The sequence below is a fragment of the Camellia sinensis genome, chromosome 11, assembly GCF_055761805.1.
Source record: "Camellia sinensis isolate YWXY chromosome 11, ASM5576180v1, whole genome shotgun sequence".
Lineage (NCBI taxonomy): Eukaryota > Viridiplantae > Streptophyta > Magnoliopsida > Ericales > Theaceae > Camellia > Camellia sinensis.
In genome coordinates this window covers 146,418,380-146,439,270 of record NC_138971.1, presented here as the reverse complement: position 1 = coordinate 146,439,270, position 20,891 = coordinate 146,418,380, and the positions used below count along the sequence as shown (strand labels likewise).

At 39.7% G+C, this 20,891-nt stretch overlaps 1 protein-coding gene across 1 annotated transcript; it reads left to right on the top strand.

The window, feature by feature from the left end:
* Positions 1-289: 289 nt before the first annotated feature.
* Positions 290-12,867, top strand: LOC114313469 (putative LRR receptor-like serine/threonine-protein kinase At3g47570). The gene is made up of 5 exons (XM_082895507.1): positions 290-423; positions 10,956-11,189; positions 11,454-11,475; positions 11,591-12,083; positions 12,476-12,867. Exons 1-5 carry the CDS (start codon positions 290-292, stop codon positions 12,865-12,867), a joined length of 1,275 nt encoding a protein of 424 aa, XP_082751633.1.
* Positions 12,868-20,891: the final 8,024 nt, after the last annotated feature.

Below are 20,891 nucleotides of genomic sequence, written 5' to 3'. Positions count from 1 at the left end.
GATAGCCGATGCTTTGAGGGAGTCTGTGGGTGTTTTCCGAGCTGAGAATCCGGTTCAGGCTCCAGTTCAGGCCCAGGTTGTTGAGGCAGGGACTTCCTTCTTGAAAATGGAGTTCTTCCTGTCTAACCCGGACGAGTTTATTGGGGATCCGAAGGAGCCACTAAAGGCTGATGAGTGGTTAGAACAAATGGGTAAGACGTTCGAGATGCTTGGCATCGAGGACGGAGCGTTGAAAGTGACCTTAGCATCCTTCCAGCTTAAAGGGGGTGCGGGTCAGTGGTGGAAATACATGAGGGGCCGTATTGCTGGCACATGGGAGGCTTTCGTGGAGGCTTTTCAAGAGAAGTATTTGTCTCCAGTAGTCAGGGAGAAGCTGAGGGACCAGTTCTATCAGCTTTTGCAGTTAAGTTCTTCAGTAGCCGAGTATGAGGCTGCTTTCACTAGCTTGTCCAGGTTTGCACCTGAACTTGTGGCGTCTGAGGAACGCCGCTGTATTGAGTTCGAGTAGAGGTTGAGGCGCGGCCTCAAGATGAGGGTTGGAGGTTCGATGATCCGAGATTATGGGCGCTTGGTTGATGCTGCAGCCCATATGGAGATCATGATGCAGGAAGAGGAGGGACAGAGAGGCTCCAAGAGGAGCCAAGATGGTCAGGGTGATGGCAGGAGATAGAGGAGTGCTAACCCTCAGCAGTCTCAGGGGGGTGTTGCTAGATCGACCTTTCCAGTGCCGAGTGCAGGCTCGGGGAGAGGTAATCAGGGGGAGTTCACCTGTTACAAGTGTGGTCAGTTGGGCCACAAGGCTTCAATTTGCCCGCAGAGGGGAGGAGGTCAGAGAGCTGCTTCATCTTCAGCTAGACCATAGAGCCAGAGTCAGGGCAGGGGTCAGCCCTTGTCTTGTTATCAGTGTGGTCAGCCTGGGCAGCTGAAGAGGTTTTGCCCACAGTTGAGTGCCATTTCGGGCACGTCTGGTTCTAGGCAGACGCAGGGTTTTCAGCCAGCTCAGTCTGTGTAGGCCTCGAGGGCCAATTAGGGGGCTTCATCGTCCCAGTCTGTGCAGCAGTCGTTTGCTCCGAGGGGTGAGCAGTTGGATCAGGGGCCTACAGGGCGCGTGTATGCTGTTACCGCACAGGACCTAGTACCGGCTCCATCAGTAGTGAGAGGTACCTTTTTGTTTTGCAACTCGGTTGCTAGTGTATTGATTGATACGGGTGCATCTCATTCTTTTGTATCTGCTGCATTTGCATCTGTTTTGAAATTGGAGTTGGCACAATTAGCATCTCCTATATGTGTAGTATCGCCTGTTGGTGGTGAGTTGATCTTGAAACAAGGTGTTAGAGGTTGTGATATAGAGGTCACCGACCATAGGCTTCCTTTTATTTTTATTGTCATGCCCATGAAGGGTTTTAATGTTATTTTGGGTATGGACTGGCTATCGTCATACCGGGCTGTTATTGATTGCTATCGCCAGAGGGTCACAGTTTGTACCTTGAGCGGGGAGTGTTTCCATTTCTTGGGGGATCGGGTTGGTAGTGTATTGCCACCGTTGTATGATCCGCGAGGATGGAGTGAGCTTAGTGGTCTACTTGCTAGCTTTTTCAGTGATGAGTGTGATGAGACCCAGATTGTATTGCCGAGGGTGGTTTGTGAGTATTCGGATGTTTTTCCCGAGGATCTCGTTAGTTTGCCACCTCACCGAGAGATAGAGTTCTCAATTGATTTAGAGAGATAGAGTTCTCAATTGATTTACTGCTCGGCACAGCGCTGATTTCTATGGCACCTTATCGTTTTGCCCCAGCCGAGTTGAGTGAATTGAATATTCAGCTCTAGGAGTTGCTAGATAAGGGTTTTGTTCGCCCTAGTGTTTCGCCATGGGGAGCACCGACCTTCTTTGCTAAAAAAGAAAGATGGTGCCTTGAGACTGTGTATAGACTACTGGAAGTTGAATCGGGCTATGGTCAAGAATAAGTACCCTATGCCCCGTATAGATGATTTGTTTGACCAGTTGAAGGGTTCTCGTTGTTTCTCTAAGATAGACTTGAGTTCGGATTACCACCAGTTGAGAGTCAGGGAGGAGGATATTCCGAAGACAGCATTCCGTACACGGTATGGCCATTATGAGTTTCTGGTGATGCCATTCGGGCTTACCAATGCACCGGCAGTCTTTATGGACTTGATGAACCGGATCTTCCGGGAATTCTTGGATTGGTTTGTAGTCGTTTTCGTGGACGACATTCTTATCTATTCGCCTTCTGAGGAGGAGCACGAGGAACACTTGAGAGTGGTGCTTGAGTTGCTTAGAGCCCATAGGCTGTATGCCAAGTTTGGGAAGTGTGAGTTCTGGCTAGGAGAGGTCAAATTCTTAGGCCATTTGGTATCCGGGGAAGGGGTGTCTATTAATACATCCAAGGTAGAGGCAGTGCAAGATTGGGCACAGCCTAAGAGTGTGTTTGAGATCCGTAGTTTTCTGAGATTAGCTGGGTATTACCGCCGGTTTGTGAAGGATTTCTCCAGGTTAGCTTCGCCGTTGACTAGGTTGACTCAGAAGGGAGTCAAATTTGTATGGAGTGAGACTTGTGAAAAGTCGTTCCAAGAGTTGAAGGTTAGATTGACCACCGCTCTGGTTTTGATTATTCCGGAGAGAGGGTTGGGTTATGCAGTCTATTGTGATGCCTCACGAGAGGGTTTGGGTTTTGTGTTGATGCAACAGGGGAAAGTGGTAGCTTATGGCTCACGTCAGCTGAAAATACACGAGAAGAATTACCCTACACACGACCTAGAGTTAGCAGCAGTGATCTTTGCCTTGAAGATTTGGAGGCACTACCTTTATGGTGAGAGGTTCGAGGTGTTCTCGGACCACTAGAGTTTGAAGTAGCTGTTTACACAGAGAGACTTGAATTTGAGGCAGAGGAGATGGATGCAGTTCATTGAGGACTATGATTTTGAGTTGCACTATCACTCGGGGAAGGCCAATGTTGTGGTCGATGCCCTTAGTAGGAAATCCATTAGTGATGTAGCTTGTATAGCCATCCGGGAATGGGAGATGTTGGGTGCACTTAGCGAGTTCGATTTGCTACTGGGCGAATCTGTTGAGGCTACGGCCTTGTTTTCTGTTGTTGCACAGCCTACACTTGTGACCTGAGTATTAGAGGCACAGAGAGGTGACCTTGAGGTAGAGTCCTTCCGAGAGAAGATCTTTAGTGGGAAAGTTGAGAAGGGTGTGACGGTGTATCCCGACCAGAGTGTGAGATACCGAGACCATTTGTTTGTGCCGAAGTCTTGCCGAGAGGAAGTACTCCGAGAGTTCCATCATTCACGCCTTGCGGTGCATCCGGGAGGCACTAAGATGTATCGGGATTTGGGTCGCCAGTTTTGGTGGCGGGGTATGAAGAGAGATGTGGCTGTTTTCATATCGAAGTGCCTTACTTGCCAGCAAGTGAAGGCCGAGTATCAGAGGCCAGCGGGTTTGTTGCAACCCTTGCCTATTGCCGAGTGGAAGTGGGAGCATGTCACTATGGACTTCGTTGTAGGTCTTCCGAGGACTCAGCGGGGTAGTGATTCCATTTGGGTGGTTGTAGACCGGTTAACTAAGTCGGCGCATTTCATTCCTATGCGCGTGAGAGATTCGGTAGATCATCTCACCGACTTGTATATTCGGGACATAGTGAGATTGCACGGGGTCCCAGTGACAATCGTCTCAGATAGAGATCCTCGTTTTACTGCTAGGTTGTGGCAGAGTTTGTAGAGTGCCTTGGGCACTAAGTTGACCTTTAGTACGGCTTATCATCCTCAGACTGACGGGCAGTCTGAGCGTACGATTCAGATCCTTGAGGATATGCTTCGAGGTTGTGTCCTTGACTTTAGTGGGACGTGGGAGAGGCACTTGCCCTTGGTGGAGTTTGCCTACAACCACAGTTTTTAGTCTACCATCGGTATGGCACCGTTTGAGGCCTTGTATGGCTGACCGTGTAGGTCTCCAGTGTGTTGGGCCGAGGTGGGTGATGCACCTTTGTTGGGTCCGGAGTTGGTTAGGGAGACGATGGAGAAAGTTGAGCTTATCCGTAAGAGGCTTGTCACAGCCCAGAGTCGTCAGAAATCTTACGCCGACCGTAGGAGGCGACCTTTGGTATTTGAGGTAGGTGATCATGTCTTTCTGAAGATATCACCTAGGCGGGGATTGATGAGGTTTGGGAAGAGTGAGAAGTTATCCCCTTGGTTTATTGGCCCTTTTGAGATCCTTGAGAGGATTGGCGAGGTTGCCTATCGTTTAGCTTTGCCGCCGCAGTTGTCCGGAGTGCATGACGTGTTTCATGTGAGTATGCTTCGAAAGTATGAGCCAGATCCATCGCATGTATTGGATTGGACCGACTTAGAGGTTGATGAGGATGTCTCGTATGAAGAGAGACCGGTTCGGGTCTTTGATAGGCGGGATCAAGTCTTGCAAGGCAAGACCATTCCCTTGGTAAAAGTCTTGTGGAAACATCATGGAGTGGAGGAGGCCACTTGGGAACGTGAGTTGGGAGTCCGCGAGAAATATCCAGACTTGTTTGTTTATGTGTAACCATGCTTTGGTAATTTTGTAATATTGTTGAACCTTAAGAGTATTGAATGCATCTTAGGTTGTAAAACATGGTTTATGTTTTGATTTAATGGAAGTATTTTGAAACTTGCCTCAAAATGGAAGTTTAATGTAACATTGCATATGTTGAATGTATTGTAGAAATGGAAATATATCATGAATACTGAATATGATATAGAATCATGGAATGTAGTATTGAAATTCGTGGAATTTCAAGGAATGTGTAACTATAATGCATGTTGTGGAAAATGTTGCAAACTGCCTCTTGAAAAGAGATGAGATGACCGGTAATGGGTCGAATTGTTAAAAAAATTCGCATTTTGATAATGTTGGGAATTGAGAAAATCTTGTTTTTCAAAAACTTGTATTAAATTTCGGGGACGAAATTCTTTAAGGGAGGGAGGTTATAGCGATCCCAGTTGTCCCTTTACTGTTCTGTTGTATTCCGGACTCGGTTCCGTGGAGTTGGTAGTTGTATCTATCTTGTTGTCGTCCTTTAATGCCATTTGTTTGAGTTTTAGGATGTGTTAGGCATGTTTCGAACAGGTGGGTTGAACCTTGGTCTGAAATCTTGTTGCCAGGTTTTTGGTCGTTTCGCTCAAGCGGGCCTTGTTGCGCTCGAGCGGGAAGTGCACACTCCCAGTATTTCGTGTCCCTGCAAAACTTCTGCAGGTGTGATTTTTACGCTCGAGCGGGTTTCTTTACGCTGGAGCGGTGGCACTCGAGCGGGTAGTACTTTCTGGTGTAAGTTCTGGGAGGGGAAAATCTACGCTCGAGCGGACTGGTTTTCGCGCTCGAGCAGATGTGCTTTATTCTTGTGTCTTGGCGCTCGAGCGGGCCTTCTTGCGCTCGAGCGTACCTAGTTTTTTGTTCTTTACGCTCAAGCGTTATGTTCTCCGCTAGAGCGGGAATGTTGTATATCAGTTGGCAGCTGGGCATTTTAAAATCACTTTTTACATCCTCTCTCTCTCTCTCTTACTCTCTAAAAAGCTATTTTGAGAGCTCCTCTCTCTAGAAACTCCCTTCTCTCTAGGGTTTGATCTAGTTAGAGTGTCACTCTATCCTTCGGCCTTTGTAAAAAGTTTGTTGATCGTCAAGGGCTTCGTTTTGATCCGAGAATCGTAGTGTTTGGAGCATTTTCTTTTTCTTCTCCTTCCTCATTTGAGCTCAAACTTCGAGGTAAGGATATCTTACTCCTTCTCATGACTTTTGCCTTTGAATTTTAGTATTTTGATGAGTTGGGGGTTGTTGGGTAATTTTGAGAAAGTTTGGGCCTTTGTGTAAATTCTACAAAAGTTGGGGTTTTGTTTATATAAACTTATATGCATGTTTGTCATAGAGAAATGAGATCAATATTGGTTTATTAGTGAAAATGGAACCTTAGGGTTGTGATGTTAATTATGGGAAATGCTCTAATTACATTGATGAATTAATTGGTATAATTAATTTGTAGAAAAGAAGAATTAAACTGAGAACGTTGAAATGTTGATTATATATCCATTTGGTGCATCTATTTTCGATATAGAAATAACTGCTTTGGGCTATCGGTGGAGGATAGCCTTGATTGTTGTAGACAATGCATGATGATTAGGCAAACTAAAACTAATCAATTGAGTAAGCCATTGAATATGGTAGTTGGTACAATACAGCACTCAAATGTGTATTGATTGATTTAATTTGTATATGATAATTGTTTACATACATTGTATTGTGTGGAAGGAGAAAGGGGCTGTACTCCACGGTTTATTGGAAGAAAGGGGCTGAACCTCTAAACCGAATCTTGTGACAGTGATACAACACTACAATGTGTATTAGGCTGCGAATTAGAAGTGTTTTCTTGTGACAGTGATACAACACTAAAATGTGTATCAGACTGCGAATTTGAAGTGTTTGTTTTGATTTGATATAGCACTAAAATGTATATCGTTATCAATTGTGAAGTATAGAAGTGTTTCTATGTTATGTTGATGCAACACCAAAATGTGTATCGCTCGTTGTAACAAGCCCGCGGAGGGGGGACCTCGCTGCTACAGTTCGGACTCACGATTTTTGTTTGTCGCGGTTCTTAATCTGAACCAAAGAGTCCAAATCTGGCAAATCGTTTTGAGAAACAGATTTTTGAAAAGTAGTGCCAAACATGGACTGCTTTGCCAGATACAGAGTCGCCACCTAAATATTTTTAAAATGGGGAAATTTAGGAAACCCTGACTCGGTGCCGAAGGCCACATGTCCGTCATCACTGGAGTTGTCTCGGCTCGGGAGCTTGGGTACGATCGGGGAAGGTCAGCTATGAGCACCCCCTTTCGCCCGGTCCGAAGACCGGCCTCTACTAACCATGATATCCGATTTTGAAAACTTTACGTGTTCTTATTCCAATTGTTATCCTAGAATTACTATGTTATGCGCGTAGCAAACAAGTATAGACTAGATTGTCTAATTTGGAAATAAGCATTGCATATCCGTTTGTTTTGAAAAGCGTTTTGGAATTTGCTACTCGCAAGTAGGCTAAAATACGGATTTCAACGAGTTTTTCCAACTCAAACAATCCAACCTCCACCCATAGGCATTCAAAACAGTTTAACACATAAGCTCTTAGCCGCATGGCAGGCATACTGTCATGGCAACACTCACATACATGCGGGATGCTAAAGCATAAATACTTACATCGTACTCTGTGCCAAAACAGTAAACTAGTTAGCAAACATGCATGCCCTAGTTCATGTTAAAAATGGCTAATGTATCACATGCAAAAATGCAATCTAGGTAGGCTCGGCTAACCCTAAACATGGCATATGAAATGCGATCAATTATCACATATTCAATTTTTGGATTGAAATACAAATGCAGTTAGCGTGATGTACCGAGCCTAATGCATGCAATACAAATGCATGGATGCACGCATGCATAGCATAAGGTATGCTAAATTAAACGTGCCCTAATACTAACCAACAAAGCAGGTAAGTAAAAGGGAAGAAAGAAGTGGGGATTGGAAGACATACACACCACTCACGCACGCTTATTACAGATTTGCCCTCACTCGGAGGGACCAAATAAATATTACAAATTAATTAACTACGCAAGCTAATTAATATTACAAATTAATTAATTTAATTAACAAATTAAATTAAGCTAAGAAAACAGATAAACCGCCTCGGGAAACGCGCCGCCATGCGTAGGCTGCCTCTGTTTTCCTTCCTTCACTCCTCTAGAGGCTGTCAAAACCTCAGGGCTGCATCCCTGGACACTGGGGAGTGCCACCGGCTAAGTGGAATTTCCACCGGCACTGGTGTGTGGCCATCGGCACAAAATGAAGCTGTCGGCAGAGAAATTATTGCCGGTCGGCACTATACACTGCCGGTCGGCAGAGTGTTCCTGCAGAATCTGCAAATGACAGCAACAGAGGGCAAGGCAAAGCATGGCAGCACAATTCAAGGCATGTATGCACCACTCATGTCCCTTATCATGATAATGACTCAAAGGGGCATGTGCCTCGATTCTCGGACCACCAATCACGCATTTCCATGCATGATGGCCCAAAGAACCGAGTATGCAACTTTGATTTCAAATGAAATGCAAACCAAATCAAACCAAAGTCCTAATCCCTATCACCAAATCAAGGGGCAAGGAATGCATGCAAAATGCAATGCAACCTAAGCATACAAGCTAAGGATGCAACATGGCATGGCAACTAACCTATGCAAGCATACAAGCATACATATGGCGATGCAAATGGGTGCGAAGATGGACTTAAACATGAATTAGGCAACTCTAAATAGGCCTAAAACAGTAGCCATAATGTTAAAATGAGGGGCCAAATACACATGCACACATACACATGTTGAAAGGCCAACACTTGGGCACAAGTTGAACAACCCTCAAAAACATTTGAAAAGGGGGAACATGGACTAATTAGCATGCAACATGAGCTCTAAAAATGCATGTTAGGATGGTTCCAAACCAAGCAACAAAATCAAGCCAAACATGCAACAAATAGTCCAAGTGTTCAAAGCAAACCAATGGGGCATTGAACTACAATTAGTAAGACCAAACATGGCATGAACTCATTGACCAAAAACAGAGTTTTGGGACATTAATACAAGGCCTAAGGACCACTTAGATGACATCCAAATGACTCAAAAAACAAAGGCATGCATAATGGTCAAAACATGGAGCATTGCTACACAAGCTTCCAAAGCATTAAAGAGGCATGCAAGGCAATCAAACAAGCATGGAAATGGGACTGAAATAACATGTGGGGGGACCCCAAATCACCAAATCGATGCAAAGATGTCATGCTACACATGCACATACTCAAGGCCAACAAGCCCAAATACAAAGGGGCTATATGATGCATGCCAAATTCGACCCAAACAACCTAGGACAGACCTAGAACATGGCAAAACATGCACTAAATCTTCACAAGACCAAGCCTAAAACATGCTCCAACAAAGGCTAACAACCTAAGACATGTTAAGGCATAAACAAGGCATTACAAGGCAACTATGCTAAGCATGCATGGAGTACCAAAACCAACTTAAAATCATGTTATATTATGGATATATAAGCATGAAAAACAGCCTAAACATGCTCAACACACACTCAAGTATAGGCTCTCTCAAGAGGCCAAAACATGCCCTTTTCAAGGACAACAAGGTGAGGGGGTGGCCCTCCCCTTCTTGGGACTTCAAGGCATCACCTTCACCACTGAAATCCCTCAAGATTTCAGTAGTGAAGAGACCCCAACACCAAAATCCCGGAGCTAGCACAAAATGGCTCAAAATGAGGCCTTTCAAGGCCTAAGGGGGGTCAACCACCCTCAAACAACAAAACACTCTTAATAAACAATAAAGAGGGCCTAAAAATAGAACTTTTTTAGGTTATACAATAAGCACAAAAACAGCTCTAAGACAGGTGGAAAATCAATGCAAAAATGGGGAATAAAGGTGTAAGTTTCTTACCCTTGTAGTCCTCTTCAACAATGGTGCTCCAATGGCCTTCCTTAGCTTGAATCCAACACCAAAACTTCAAAACCAGTCCCTTAGAACCTCAAGAGCCAAAGGAAGGTGAAACACTATGTGTTTGTGTGCAATAGTATGGACTAAACACACTAAAACACACACAAGAGGGAAAAAGAGAGAGATAAGGTGTAACAAACCCTAACCCTAGATCTCAAACCCTAACAATGGTTGTCTAAGCTCTCAAAATATCTCAAAAAATGTCTCTCCTCCCAAGCCAAGAGCTCTCTCTCTCTATATGGCACTTCTTGTCTTGTAAAGCTTACAAGACAAGCTTCATAAGAGGGAGATCCCTCCATACACGTGTATGGAGGGGAGCAAAAGTAAGACAGCTGTCTTAAAATATCTGCTAAAGCAGATGCACAGTAATCGGCCGGCCAAAAATGCCATCTTGGCCAAAGAGAGTGCCGGCCAGCACTAAAAAGTGCTGACCGGCAAAAAAATAGTGCCGGCCGGCAATATACATTGCCGGTGGCAGCAAAAACCAGCCGGTGGCCTCTAGCCACTGCCGGTGATGGGTGGGGATGGTCCACAAGCCCTACCCTTCCCTTCCAAGGCAAAACACAAGTGTTTGGTGCAAAACCAGACACTAAACGGTCGAGTTCGGAGATCCTGAGGCAAGGCACGCGTAGTCGAGACCACCGGGAACTCCAAACGAACACAAACATGGATAATCACCGAGTGTTCAAACGGTGACGTCCAAGTCTTGAGGACGGTCAAAAATGGGGTGTCTACACTCGTATAGTATGGAAGCGACTTATGTGTTATTGATACAGCATCACAATGTGTATCCACCATGAATTTCGAAAATATTTTGAGACGAGTCTTATTCTCATCAAGTTATTTGGCTAAGTTTTGAGCCTTGTTTTCAAACTCAAGGTTGAAAAAGAAATGAGAAATAAAATGTAACATGGACTTAATGTCATGAAATCGGAATGTGATATATGCAGATGTACCTGTGTTGACCATCTATCAACTGCTAATCTTTTAGTCATTGTTCATGGCTGGTTTAGTGTATTTCTACTGGGCTGTGGCTCACCCTTTATGGGACATCATTTTCAGGTACAGGTAGCATGCCACCTCCAAGGACATAGCTTGGGAGGCTAGAGGCAGGCGGATTGTTTTGTTTATTTCCTTCTGGTGTATTACATGCAAATTTAAGCCAAGGGCTTCATACGTATTGAGTTAGTATTCTTCTTTTTGTAACCAAGTGTTAGCTTGGAAAGCTGTAAGCCCGTAGGGCACTTGCTTTTGTTGTTAACATGTAATACTTTTGTAAGGAACTACTCTGATGAATAGAAGAATATTTTTCTTTTATACCAATGCATGTCTATGTTGATGGGTTTTAATGTTATTATTTTGAGGGCGTTACAACTACCACAAGAAGTGGGTAACTTGAAAAATCTAGGTGGACTATATGTATCAAAAAACAAACTATTTGGAGAAATCCCTGCCACTCTCGGCAATTGTGGAGTTTTAGAATTCCTCTACATCGATGGTAATCTTTTCGAAGGTACAATTCCGATGGCCTTTAGACAATTGAAAGGTATTCAAGAACTAGATGTTTCTAGGAACAACTTGTTTGGACAAATTCCAAGGTTTCTCGGGGAATTTCGGTTCTTTCAATATCTCAATCTTTCCTACATATATGTTTGATGGTGAAGTTCCGAATGGAGGAGTTTTCACAAACATTAGTGCCTTCTCAGTTGTTGGAAATAGTAAACTATGCGGAGGAATTAAACTATTGTAATTGCCTGCATGCTCGATTAAAGTCTTAAATGAAAGGAAACGACCTTCCAACCACAGAGTAATAGTTCTAGTAGTTACTTTCACTATTGTTGTATTATCATTGTGCATTCTAGCTGTTCTTTACCGGAACAGAAGGTCAAGGCAGCAAGTCAGTTTAGCCTCACCCTTGAAAAACCAACATCCACAACTCTCTTATGGAGAACTTTTTCAAGCAACATATGGGTTCTCTCCATCCAACTTAATTGGTTAGGGAGGACACGGTTCTATTTATAAAGGGATTCTCAACTCCGGTGAACAAATTATTGCTGTGAAGTTGCTCAAACTACACGAACGTAGAGCGAACAAGAGTTTTGTTACAGAATGTGAAGCATTGAAGAACATTCGCCATCGAAATCTTGTCAAGATAATTACAGCTTGCTCAAGCATTGATTTTAATGGCAACAACTTCAAGGCTTTGGTCTTCGAATTCATGGAAAAGGGGTGCTTAGAAAATTGGTTACACCCAAGTCTTTTAGAGCAACATGAACCTAAGAACTTGAACTTTGTTCAAAGGCTAAACATTGCCATTGATGTGGCATGTGCATTGGATTATCTTCATCATCATTGTGAAATGGCTTTTATTCATTGTGATTTAAAGCCAAGTAACATTCTTCTTGACGGTGATTTGCGTGCCCATGTTAGTGATTTTGGCTTGACAAAGATTTTTTCAGCAACCAATGGAATTTCTATGCATCAGCAATCAAGTTCAATTGGGATCAGATGAACAATTGGCTATGTTGCCCCAGGTAATTGTTTATTGCTTCTTACATTGAAATTGATTAAGAAATATTATTTAGTTACATTATATTATTATCTTGCGGTGAGCTAAAAACCAATTACGAGATTATATAGAAATTAAGCCATGTTTTAGATGACTTTCCTTGACTTTGCCTTATTGTTTGTTTAGCTACCACAACAAATTAAATCAACCATTGTCCTACCCCTAATATTTTTGAACATAGATTTTAACCCTTGAGATAATTTTATCTTTTGAAATGTTGGACTCTTTTTTTTTTCAGCAAAAGAAATACAACTTACTAGTTCAACAATCATACCAAAATTTTGTGGGCATTTTTTTCACCATTTCATATTGCAGAGTATGGTATGGGTGAGGAGGTATCAACGCAAGGTGATATGTACAGTTATGGAGTGTTACTACTAGAAATGTTCACAGGAAAAGAACCAACTAGTAACATGTTTACAGGTAATGTAATCCTCCATAGCTATGTAAAAATGTGTCTTCCAGAACAAGTAATGCAGATCGTTGATCCTCAAATCATATTGGAAATGGAAGAGGAGCCAAGTAGGAGCATTGAAAGTAGTACAACCAACATTTCTAAACTAGAGGCTTGCCTAGTACTAGTCTTTCAAATTGGAGTTTCATGTTCTGCTGAAATGTCGAGTGAAAGAATGAGTGTGATAGATGTTCTCAAAGAACCACACAAGATTAGAAATGTATTTCTTGGGGTTAGGGGACAAAGGCATTAGGATGGAAGAAGAAATGATTCTTAACTAAAGCCACATCTATAGGTTATTTTGATGTTCTAGAATTTTCTTTCCTTCACTTTTCTTCTCCCCCCTCTTTTCTTTTTTGAATCTATAATTGTTGAGCTAGAAAAGGCATGAAAGTGGTTGTACTTGTGGCATTGTCATCAAATATTTATAACTAGTCAAGGTTTCTATATGTTTATATGTATGGCTTCGCTATCTAGTTTTGTCATAGTTTCATTTTTTGGTTTATGCTCTCAAGTAAATCTGTTGTACATAATAGAGCTTGGCTCAAACCAAAACACTGATGCCATAGAAGCTAAAAGAGAACAACAAAAACAAAAAAAGCTTTAGCCCATAATATGATGGATTATGAAGTTATCATACATCAAAAACTAACCAATATCTCTCATATAAATTATTGAGCAACGGAAAAAATGTTTCATTCATGTTGATTTCACTCTCATCATAGATTAAATTAAATCTTAATCAATGTATAAAGCTAATGGGAAATATGAATAATCTTTATTATGAAGAAAGCAAAAATTTACTAGTAGAAAGTGTTGAAAAAATAAGAACACAATGCTAGCAACAATCTTCTAGTAAAAAATCCCAAACTACAAGTTAGTATAATAATAGCAAAACAACGAAAACACACAAGGCAACTACATCAGGAAATAGAAAATTTTCAGTTCACCAAGGAATCTTCAATCTCTTGCACCACCAAAGGACTCCCTTTGTCGATTGAGAGGGAAAGGAGGGGTCCCTTCTCCGTCTCTCTCTTCGTTCTACATTGTTTTTGTTTTTTCAGACTTAATCAAAATGACGTCATTTTGATTTTTCTTAATTTCAGCCATTGGATTGAACTGTAGAGAGATCACTCTAGAGAAGGAACTCTAGAGGACCTGAACTCCTATATGAGAGATCAGTAATGTAACCACTTTGTTGGAGAAATGAGACAACATGATCATGGATTCATGTGGAAAATGGGTATACACACAATCGCATTGTGTACTAGTATATTTGATAATTTTACAAGAAATTGCAATTCAGCTCATGTTTTCAAAAATAAAATTAAATCATTGATAAATTTTATCAAGTGTAATAATTAAAATGATAAACATTTTTATGAATTGTAAATATTTTGTGAAGGCACCATTGATTTATAATTTTCCCATTATTTTTTTCCCTCTTTCTACCTAATGCCAAAAACTTTCTACAAACAAACCGAATCGCTCATAAATAGCTCGTGGTTGGTTCGTCCTACTAATGGTAGTTCTAAGGGTTGTCAATAAGATGCACAAAATATTAAAATATTTATAATCTTAAGGGTTGTCAAAGGATTGTTTAGAAAGAAATAAAATTTTTTAGCAGTTGCGCTGTCAATTTGGGAAAATAAATAAATAAATAAACATTGCATATATGGGTTGAAAATCATGAATGAAACCATGGTAATGGATGAGGCAACCAAAATTGAGGATGAAACCAGTTAATGGCATTGTCTTCTTCTTATTCTTATCAGGCATATCCTAAAGAATCCCTAAAAGGCTAACTAAGATCTATATAAAGAATGAGCAGAATAAGATATTAAGGAATTAGTCTTCTCTCTGTCTTTCTCCAATGCACGGACACTCGAACTTGCAGAATTCAATCTCTCAAGCAGAGTATTCCCTTTCTTTGATTCATTCACCCTGCGTGATCATCTACTTTCTTCCACTAGAGAAGGGACTGACCTTCCCTATCTAGTAGAATAAGTCAAAGTGATTTTCTTGGGGAAATTGCAAAAAAAAAAAAAAAATACTATGGTTTGACCCTTAAAAAAAATAAACTGAGTTTTTAATTTGTTGCAAGAGTCAAACTCTAGTTTCTTTTTGTAATTTTTCCTTCTTTCTTTCTTCTTTTTTTTTCTATGAGTTGATTATCGAAGTCATTAGATATCCCCGCTTCAACATGCCGTTATTTACAATTTGGGGTTAATGATGTATCGGTGAGTGATCATGTATTATAATAAAGGACAAATTGTTAAGCAGATTTAGGCTGCGAAGAATTTCAATTGGAATTGAATATGTAATCTGCTGATTTATTGTTATTCTGTTTCCTTTTGCACATCATCCTATGATTTATGAACAAGGGGACAATAGTGTTCAATGCTTATGCAATAATTTGGCTTCAATTTGGTCAGTTTTGAGCATGGACAATAGTTTTTAATGTTTTTTTATGTGGAGCTTCTGCAAACTGCATCAGGCTGACTGAGGAAAACGGTTTCCGGTTTAATCAATGCCAATTCCATTGTCTATGAAAAAAAGGAGCATCGAACTAGAACTGCACCGGATGATGTCGACAAGTATGCTGTGGAACCCATTTACCAACTAGAAATTTTTAATATCCTTTGAGTTTGATTATTACATTTGATGCTCTGTCATATCCACTGTGTTTTGTCAGTTATATATCTCACAAATCGTAGGTTTCTTTGCAAAGCTTGGTGTTGATATTAAAATTCACTTGTATGTCAGTGTATTAGAATTTAGAAAGGAATATGTGGTTTAGACATGTTGATCAAATCGAACTACATGGGTGAAGTTCCTATTCAGCAAAGTTTTGCTGCTTGTCCATATCTCTTAGACAAAGAGAGCAGAAACAATTGTAAGGAAGCATGTGCCGCTATGTGGTTCAAAACTTTTATGAGTATGTAAAACTTCCATAGAAACTTTTGAATATTAATGACATGTTATAGAAATGATCTTGAAATGCATCTTAAATTTAATATAAAATTTAATAAATGTGTGGTGACTATCTCACTGCAACTAACATTTGTAGTCAATATGCATTACATTTGATTGTGTCTATATACAAAAAGTAAAAGAATGACAATACGTTTTCTGTTAAGGAATTGAAAATTTTGTCTAAGTGGAGGAGGAAAGTACAAAAGGAAGATATAGTGCAATATTCACTGGGTAAAAGAAGGCTCTTTAACCAAAAAAAAAAAAAAAACAAGCACAAGAAAATAAAAGCTATACATTTGTCAAAGAATTAATGGAGAATTTCTAGGGACGATGCTACTCTCCTTGGAAGCAAAAATATCAACGTTCTTCTCATCAAACAAGTGTGTCTTTTCATTGGAAGCAAAACTATATTTTTTATGGCAACTAGTTGTTCTTGCTCTTCATGTCGTTTTGTTTTGAACTTATTTATTGAATAAAATTAGATACTAATTCTTAACATCCGAGTATGACAGATATAGTTTCATAGCAAATTATACAAGGGAGCTAAGTAGTTTTGGAAACTCTGTACTTCTCGTAACATTCTTACATCATCTTAGAGACGTAAAAGATCCTGAGTGTCCCTATTCCTTGGAAGAGTTGAAAGTTATATCAGAAGATGCAATTGAAGTAGATGACAAGCATAACTGTGTGAGGTAGAGACAAATCCTCCTGTATTGGTGGAATTTTCAGTTCGTATAAATGAAATATGGTTTTTATCTATTTATTTATTCAGGGTGACATTCACTCCAACAGTTGAACATTGCAGTATGGCAACGATGATTGGCCTTTGCTTGCGAGTAAAATTCATGCGCAACCTGCCTATGTGGTATAGGGTATGAGCTTTTGTTTTGTGATGGTACCTCTTTCTTTACAAATTACATATTCTGTATGAGTCCCATAATAGAGGATTGGAAGATGAGATGGTTGTGATATGTTTCATTAATGTTTGTAGTGGATCCTATTGTGGATAAAATAGTATATCTTCAATGGTTTCTTTAGTCACGTCTGATATAAAAAATGGACGCAGATTTAAGCAAAAATAGAAATTAAGAAATCGTAGCTACCTAAAATTTGAGTGCAACCATAAAGCATATCTAGGTTAGTAATTCTAAACCATGGTTCTGAGAACTTCCCTCTTATATTGATAATATTAGGGAATGGTCTTCACTATAACTATGGTTTTGAACTTCTATTGATCTCAGCAAGGTTGATGTCATTTTGAGATGAGTAATATAGATATAATGGGGAAGTTTTGGAAATGTTACTTCTAAACATGATTGCTGAAGCCACTTTGAATTCCTTTTTTGTGGAGTGTTGGCTTTGTCTCCTCGGATGTCAAGCTAATAATTGGTTTTAAAAAACTGTTTCCTGTTTATAATTGGTTGTATATCATCAATTACATTTATAATATGGTTGCACATCTCTCTTTGATTTAATCTGGAAGCACACTTCTACTTGAGGGGGCTGAATTGAATTTGGTTTACTTGTGCTTCACTTCAATTGAAATATCCAAGAATTGCTATTGGTTTTGATTGAATTTTGTTGTCTTTCTATTTCTTGACACCTCTTGTTATTGTTACAGGTGGATATCAGGGTAGCACCTGGAACTCATGCAACTAAAGCTGTATGGATTTGATAATGAACCACGGTCTCCTGGCGATGCTCCTTAGGTTAGGATTTCATCTTTCTTTAAAATTTATTATTGTGACAATTCCAATTGTGTCCGTTTCTTAATAATGACTATCAAGTCAGGCAAGAAAAAGAAGAGTGTTGCAGAAATAACATTGCTTGTTGAAAATGTCATGGCTGAGCTTGAAGTGGTGGCTGAAGAAGATACAGAATTGATTAGACAGTCAAAACTTGCTATAAATAAACCCAAAAGGCTGCCTCTCCTTATGGAGGTTGTTCTCTCAAAGTAAGATGATTTTCTCTCTTTAGTTTAATTGACGTCATGTTTCCATTTTATTCTTTATGGTGCTTGTCTTGTTTCCTACATCAACTGTTGATTGGTGAAGGAAACAACTTCATCATGGAGTATTAACTCTCCTAAAAACCTCGCTCGAACCCCCTCGAGATGGAAGCTTACCAAATATAAACATCTGTGGGGCAATATTGAGGATCTTAACTGATGTACAAAAAGCTTTTTCTCATTTCTTTTAGTGAGATGTATGAAAATTATGTGTGTACTGATTATGTCTTGCACTTCATGCAGTTTCCCATTGATTTAGAGCATTATGATAGGAGAGAGCAACTGAAGAAGAGTGGTCTTGGGAAGGTCAAGATTCTCCTTATGAGGTGACACTGACACATGAATAATGGTTATGGCTTGGTGGTGGAAGGAACAACTCTGCATATTAAATTTTTGTGTTATGCAGGTTACTATGTTTTTGTTGAAGTCTGATGAGGAAACCACAGCCAACAGAAGAATGGCAAAGACTTGGTTGATAAATGGGTAATGTTACACATTTTTTTGACTTTTGGCACTCATACATGTATTGATCACTCATCATGGTTCCCCTTTGTACTTGGATAAATTTTATGGTATTTGTTTGCTAGAACATCTAGTGTGAAAGTGCATGTGGTGGATAGACTTCTTTCTTGCTCAATGATCAACCCAAGATCTATTCTCCAAGATGTTGATGAAATTGTCACGAAAATCCCGAGCCATTCCTGTTTCATTTTATTTTGTACTGAGCTATCTTCGCATGATGTTTGGTCATGGGGGATCTATTTTCATTGAGTAAATTTGTGAGTTTTGAAGATGTGCTCTCTGATATTGTTTTGCTCTCCCCTTGTAATATTGTTTGATTAGTATGTGAACCCTTGTATGTAGGTATTGTTTGGAACCTCGGGAGTTTTTTTTTAATAACTGATGTGGGTACATGGTTTCTACTCGTTCATATTCATATTTCCTTATCATTTAAAAATTTGAAAATAAAATGCAAAGTTGACCAATATTCAATAAGAGCACACGGTTTGAGGACATGAGAAACTTTGATGATGAAAAGGTTCCCTTTCGGAGGCCATCTGTGAAAAAGTATATATTATCTTTGTTCAATTTGCTTACACATGTATTTTGTGCGATTTAGCCATCTTGATCTTGTTTCCATATATATCTAATCTTACTCATGTGAGAAATGTCTTGTTTATTTTTCAATAGGCCAATGAATAAAGCTTCATGAATGGAATCTAAAAATGACGATCTTGATTTGCTTGAATTTTCATAGTAGGATGTCGTAACAGAATTAATCCATTGGGTCCTAGTCAGTCAGTCAATTTTGATTTTATTAAATAGGTGATTTGCACCATGTTTTGAATGTATATATTTGAACACTTCAAATTTATGAGGGATGTGCAAGGAACCGAAGTCTAGCCAGTCATCTTCCATGCGTCTTGCTTTAAGGCCTGAAGCAATGCCAATGGATTTTCTGGTTCGCCCCCAATCCAAGATTGATCCAGATGAGGTTAGGGCCTGTGCTAAACAGGTTGTGCAAGATCAACACCGTCTGTAGGTTGGTCTTCCTCTCTTTGACACTTAAAAATGAAATCGATTAGGATAACTATGACAAACTCTTAAATTTAACCATCTACTATTGCAATTAGTTTCTTTCTTTCATAATATATATAAATATTATATATGCATAAATGTATGTATGTGTGTATGTGTGTATATGTACATGGTAACAAAGGGAGTGCTGAACTGTTTACAGGATACATGTTCAAAATATGGCTTCTATCTGTCGGAAGTCTTATTGATTTGAAGTTGATTTTTTCAATCCATTTAAACTCAAAGGATGCCAATTTAATTTTCATTCAAACATGAGAAAGCTGAGAAGTGGAAGTATATGGAATTTAATTTAAATCATGTAAATGACCTTGATAAAATTTAAGCTGTTGTGAAATTTCAATTTTTATCTAATAATAATGATGAACATAAATTTTTTTGATAGAGGCCTTTTCTCAAGCTTGCCGTAAAAGATTTTCAAATGTGCACAAGCTGTGTTGATTTTGTTCGACCTATTATTTTGGGGACATGACTCCCCTAGGGTCAGAGCGCATATTTTTTTATAAGCCCCGTAAGGTCAGATCTCATGTCAACATGCAATTGCAATATGGTATGTATAGCCTTTTCTCTCCTGTGGATCAAAAAAATAAACTAGAAGATAGTGCTTGGTTCACTAGAATAAAATTGAAATGGTTACTCGGTCAAAATATTCATTCTCATATTTGGTTGATGGAAAAAATAATGAAAAATGCATTGCAAATGAAATTGTCATTTATCATTGTAAGGGAATGATCACTCCACAGAAAAATCTAAAAAACGATCATTTCATTACTTCTCATTTCAATGAACCAAATAAGAGCAAAAGAGTCCTAGGCCCTCTTTAGAAAGGAGGAGACCAAAGAGGTAAGAAAAGAGAGAGAAAGTAGTTTATTTTTCCCCTCTTACCTGGCCTGAATGAAAGCTGATGCACTGTCACTCTGTTCAAGCCCACAAAACTTGCGATAAAATGGTGTTTCATTGAATAAGCGAGAACCTTGCATTGAATTCCATTTCACAGTAATAACTGATTACTTACCTATACAACTAAGAGATTTTAGTAATTTGTCTGGCTAGCAGCCTTTATTTATTTCTGGTACTAGTATATTTGAACACCAAGTCATACTTGATTATTATGTTATTTTGTTGTTAAAACAAAATAGTTATCATACCATGTCCACTGCATTTTAACCTGTTTTTGGCAGTGTGTTTTTGCAGTGTGTATAACCAAGCAGCACAGATACGTCCTATGGAGCAGACATGGACACATGTAGTTAACGTCTGGCCATGTCTTAATATATGTAATTTTAATTATTTTCATTGGCCACATTATGGATATGTGAGACACCTGTCCTATTTTCGGACACCCACCTGAAATGGAGGGTCAGACAATATTTTTGAAAAGTTTGAATGAGGGGACAAATTAGAGAAAGGAAAAGTTTTCACCTTTTAGAAGAAATAACTTCTTTTGACCACATTCTCCTCCCCATCATTTTCCCCCCTTCAAATTATTAGTGAAGGCGGTTTGAAAGTTGGGTCAAAGGGCATTCCTTGTCCTCTGAATGATCGTCTTCAAATTATTAGGTAGACTTACATCGGCTTGTTTTTTCTTGGGTCATGCTTGCTGTGGCTCTGTACGCATGTTTGTGTGTTTAGACGTCGGGTGGGTTTGGAGGTATTATTATTATTTTTTCTAGACAAGCTATGAGTAGTGCACTTGC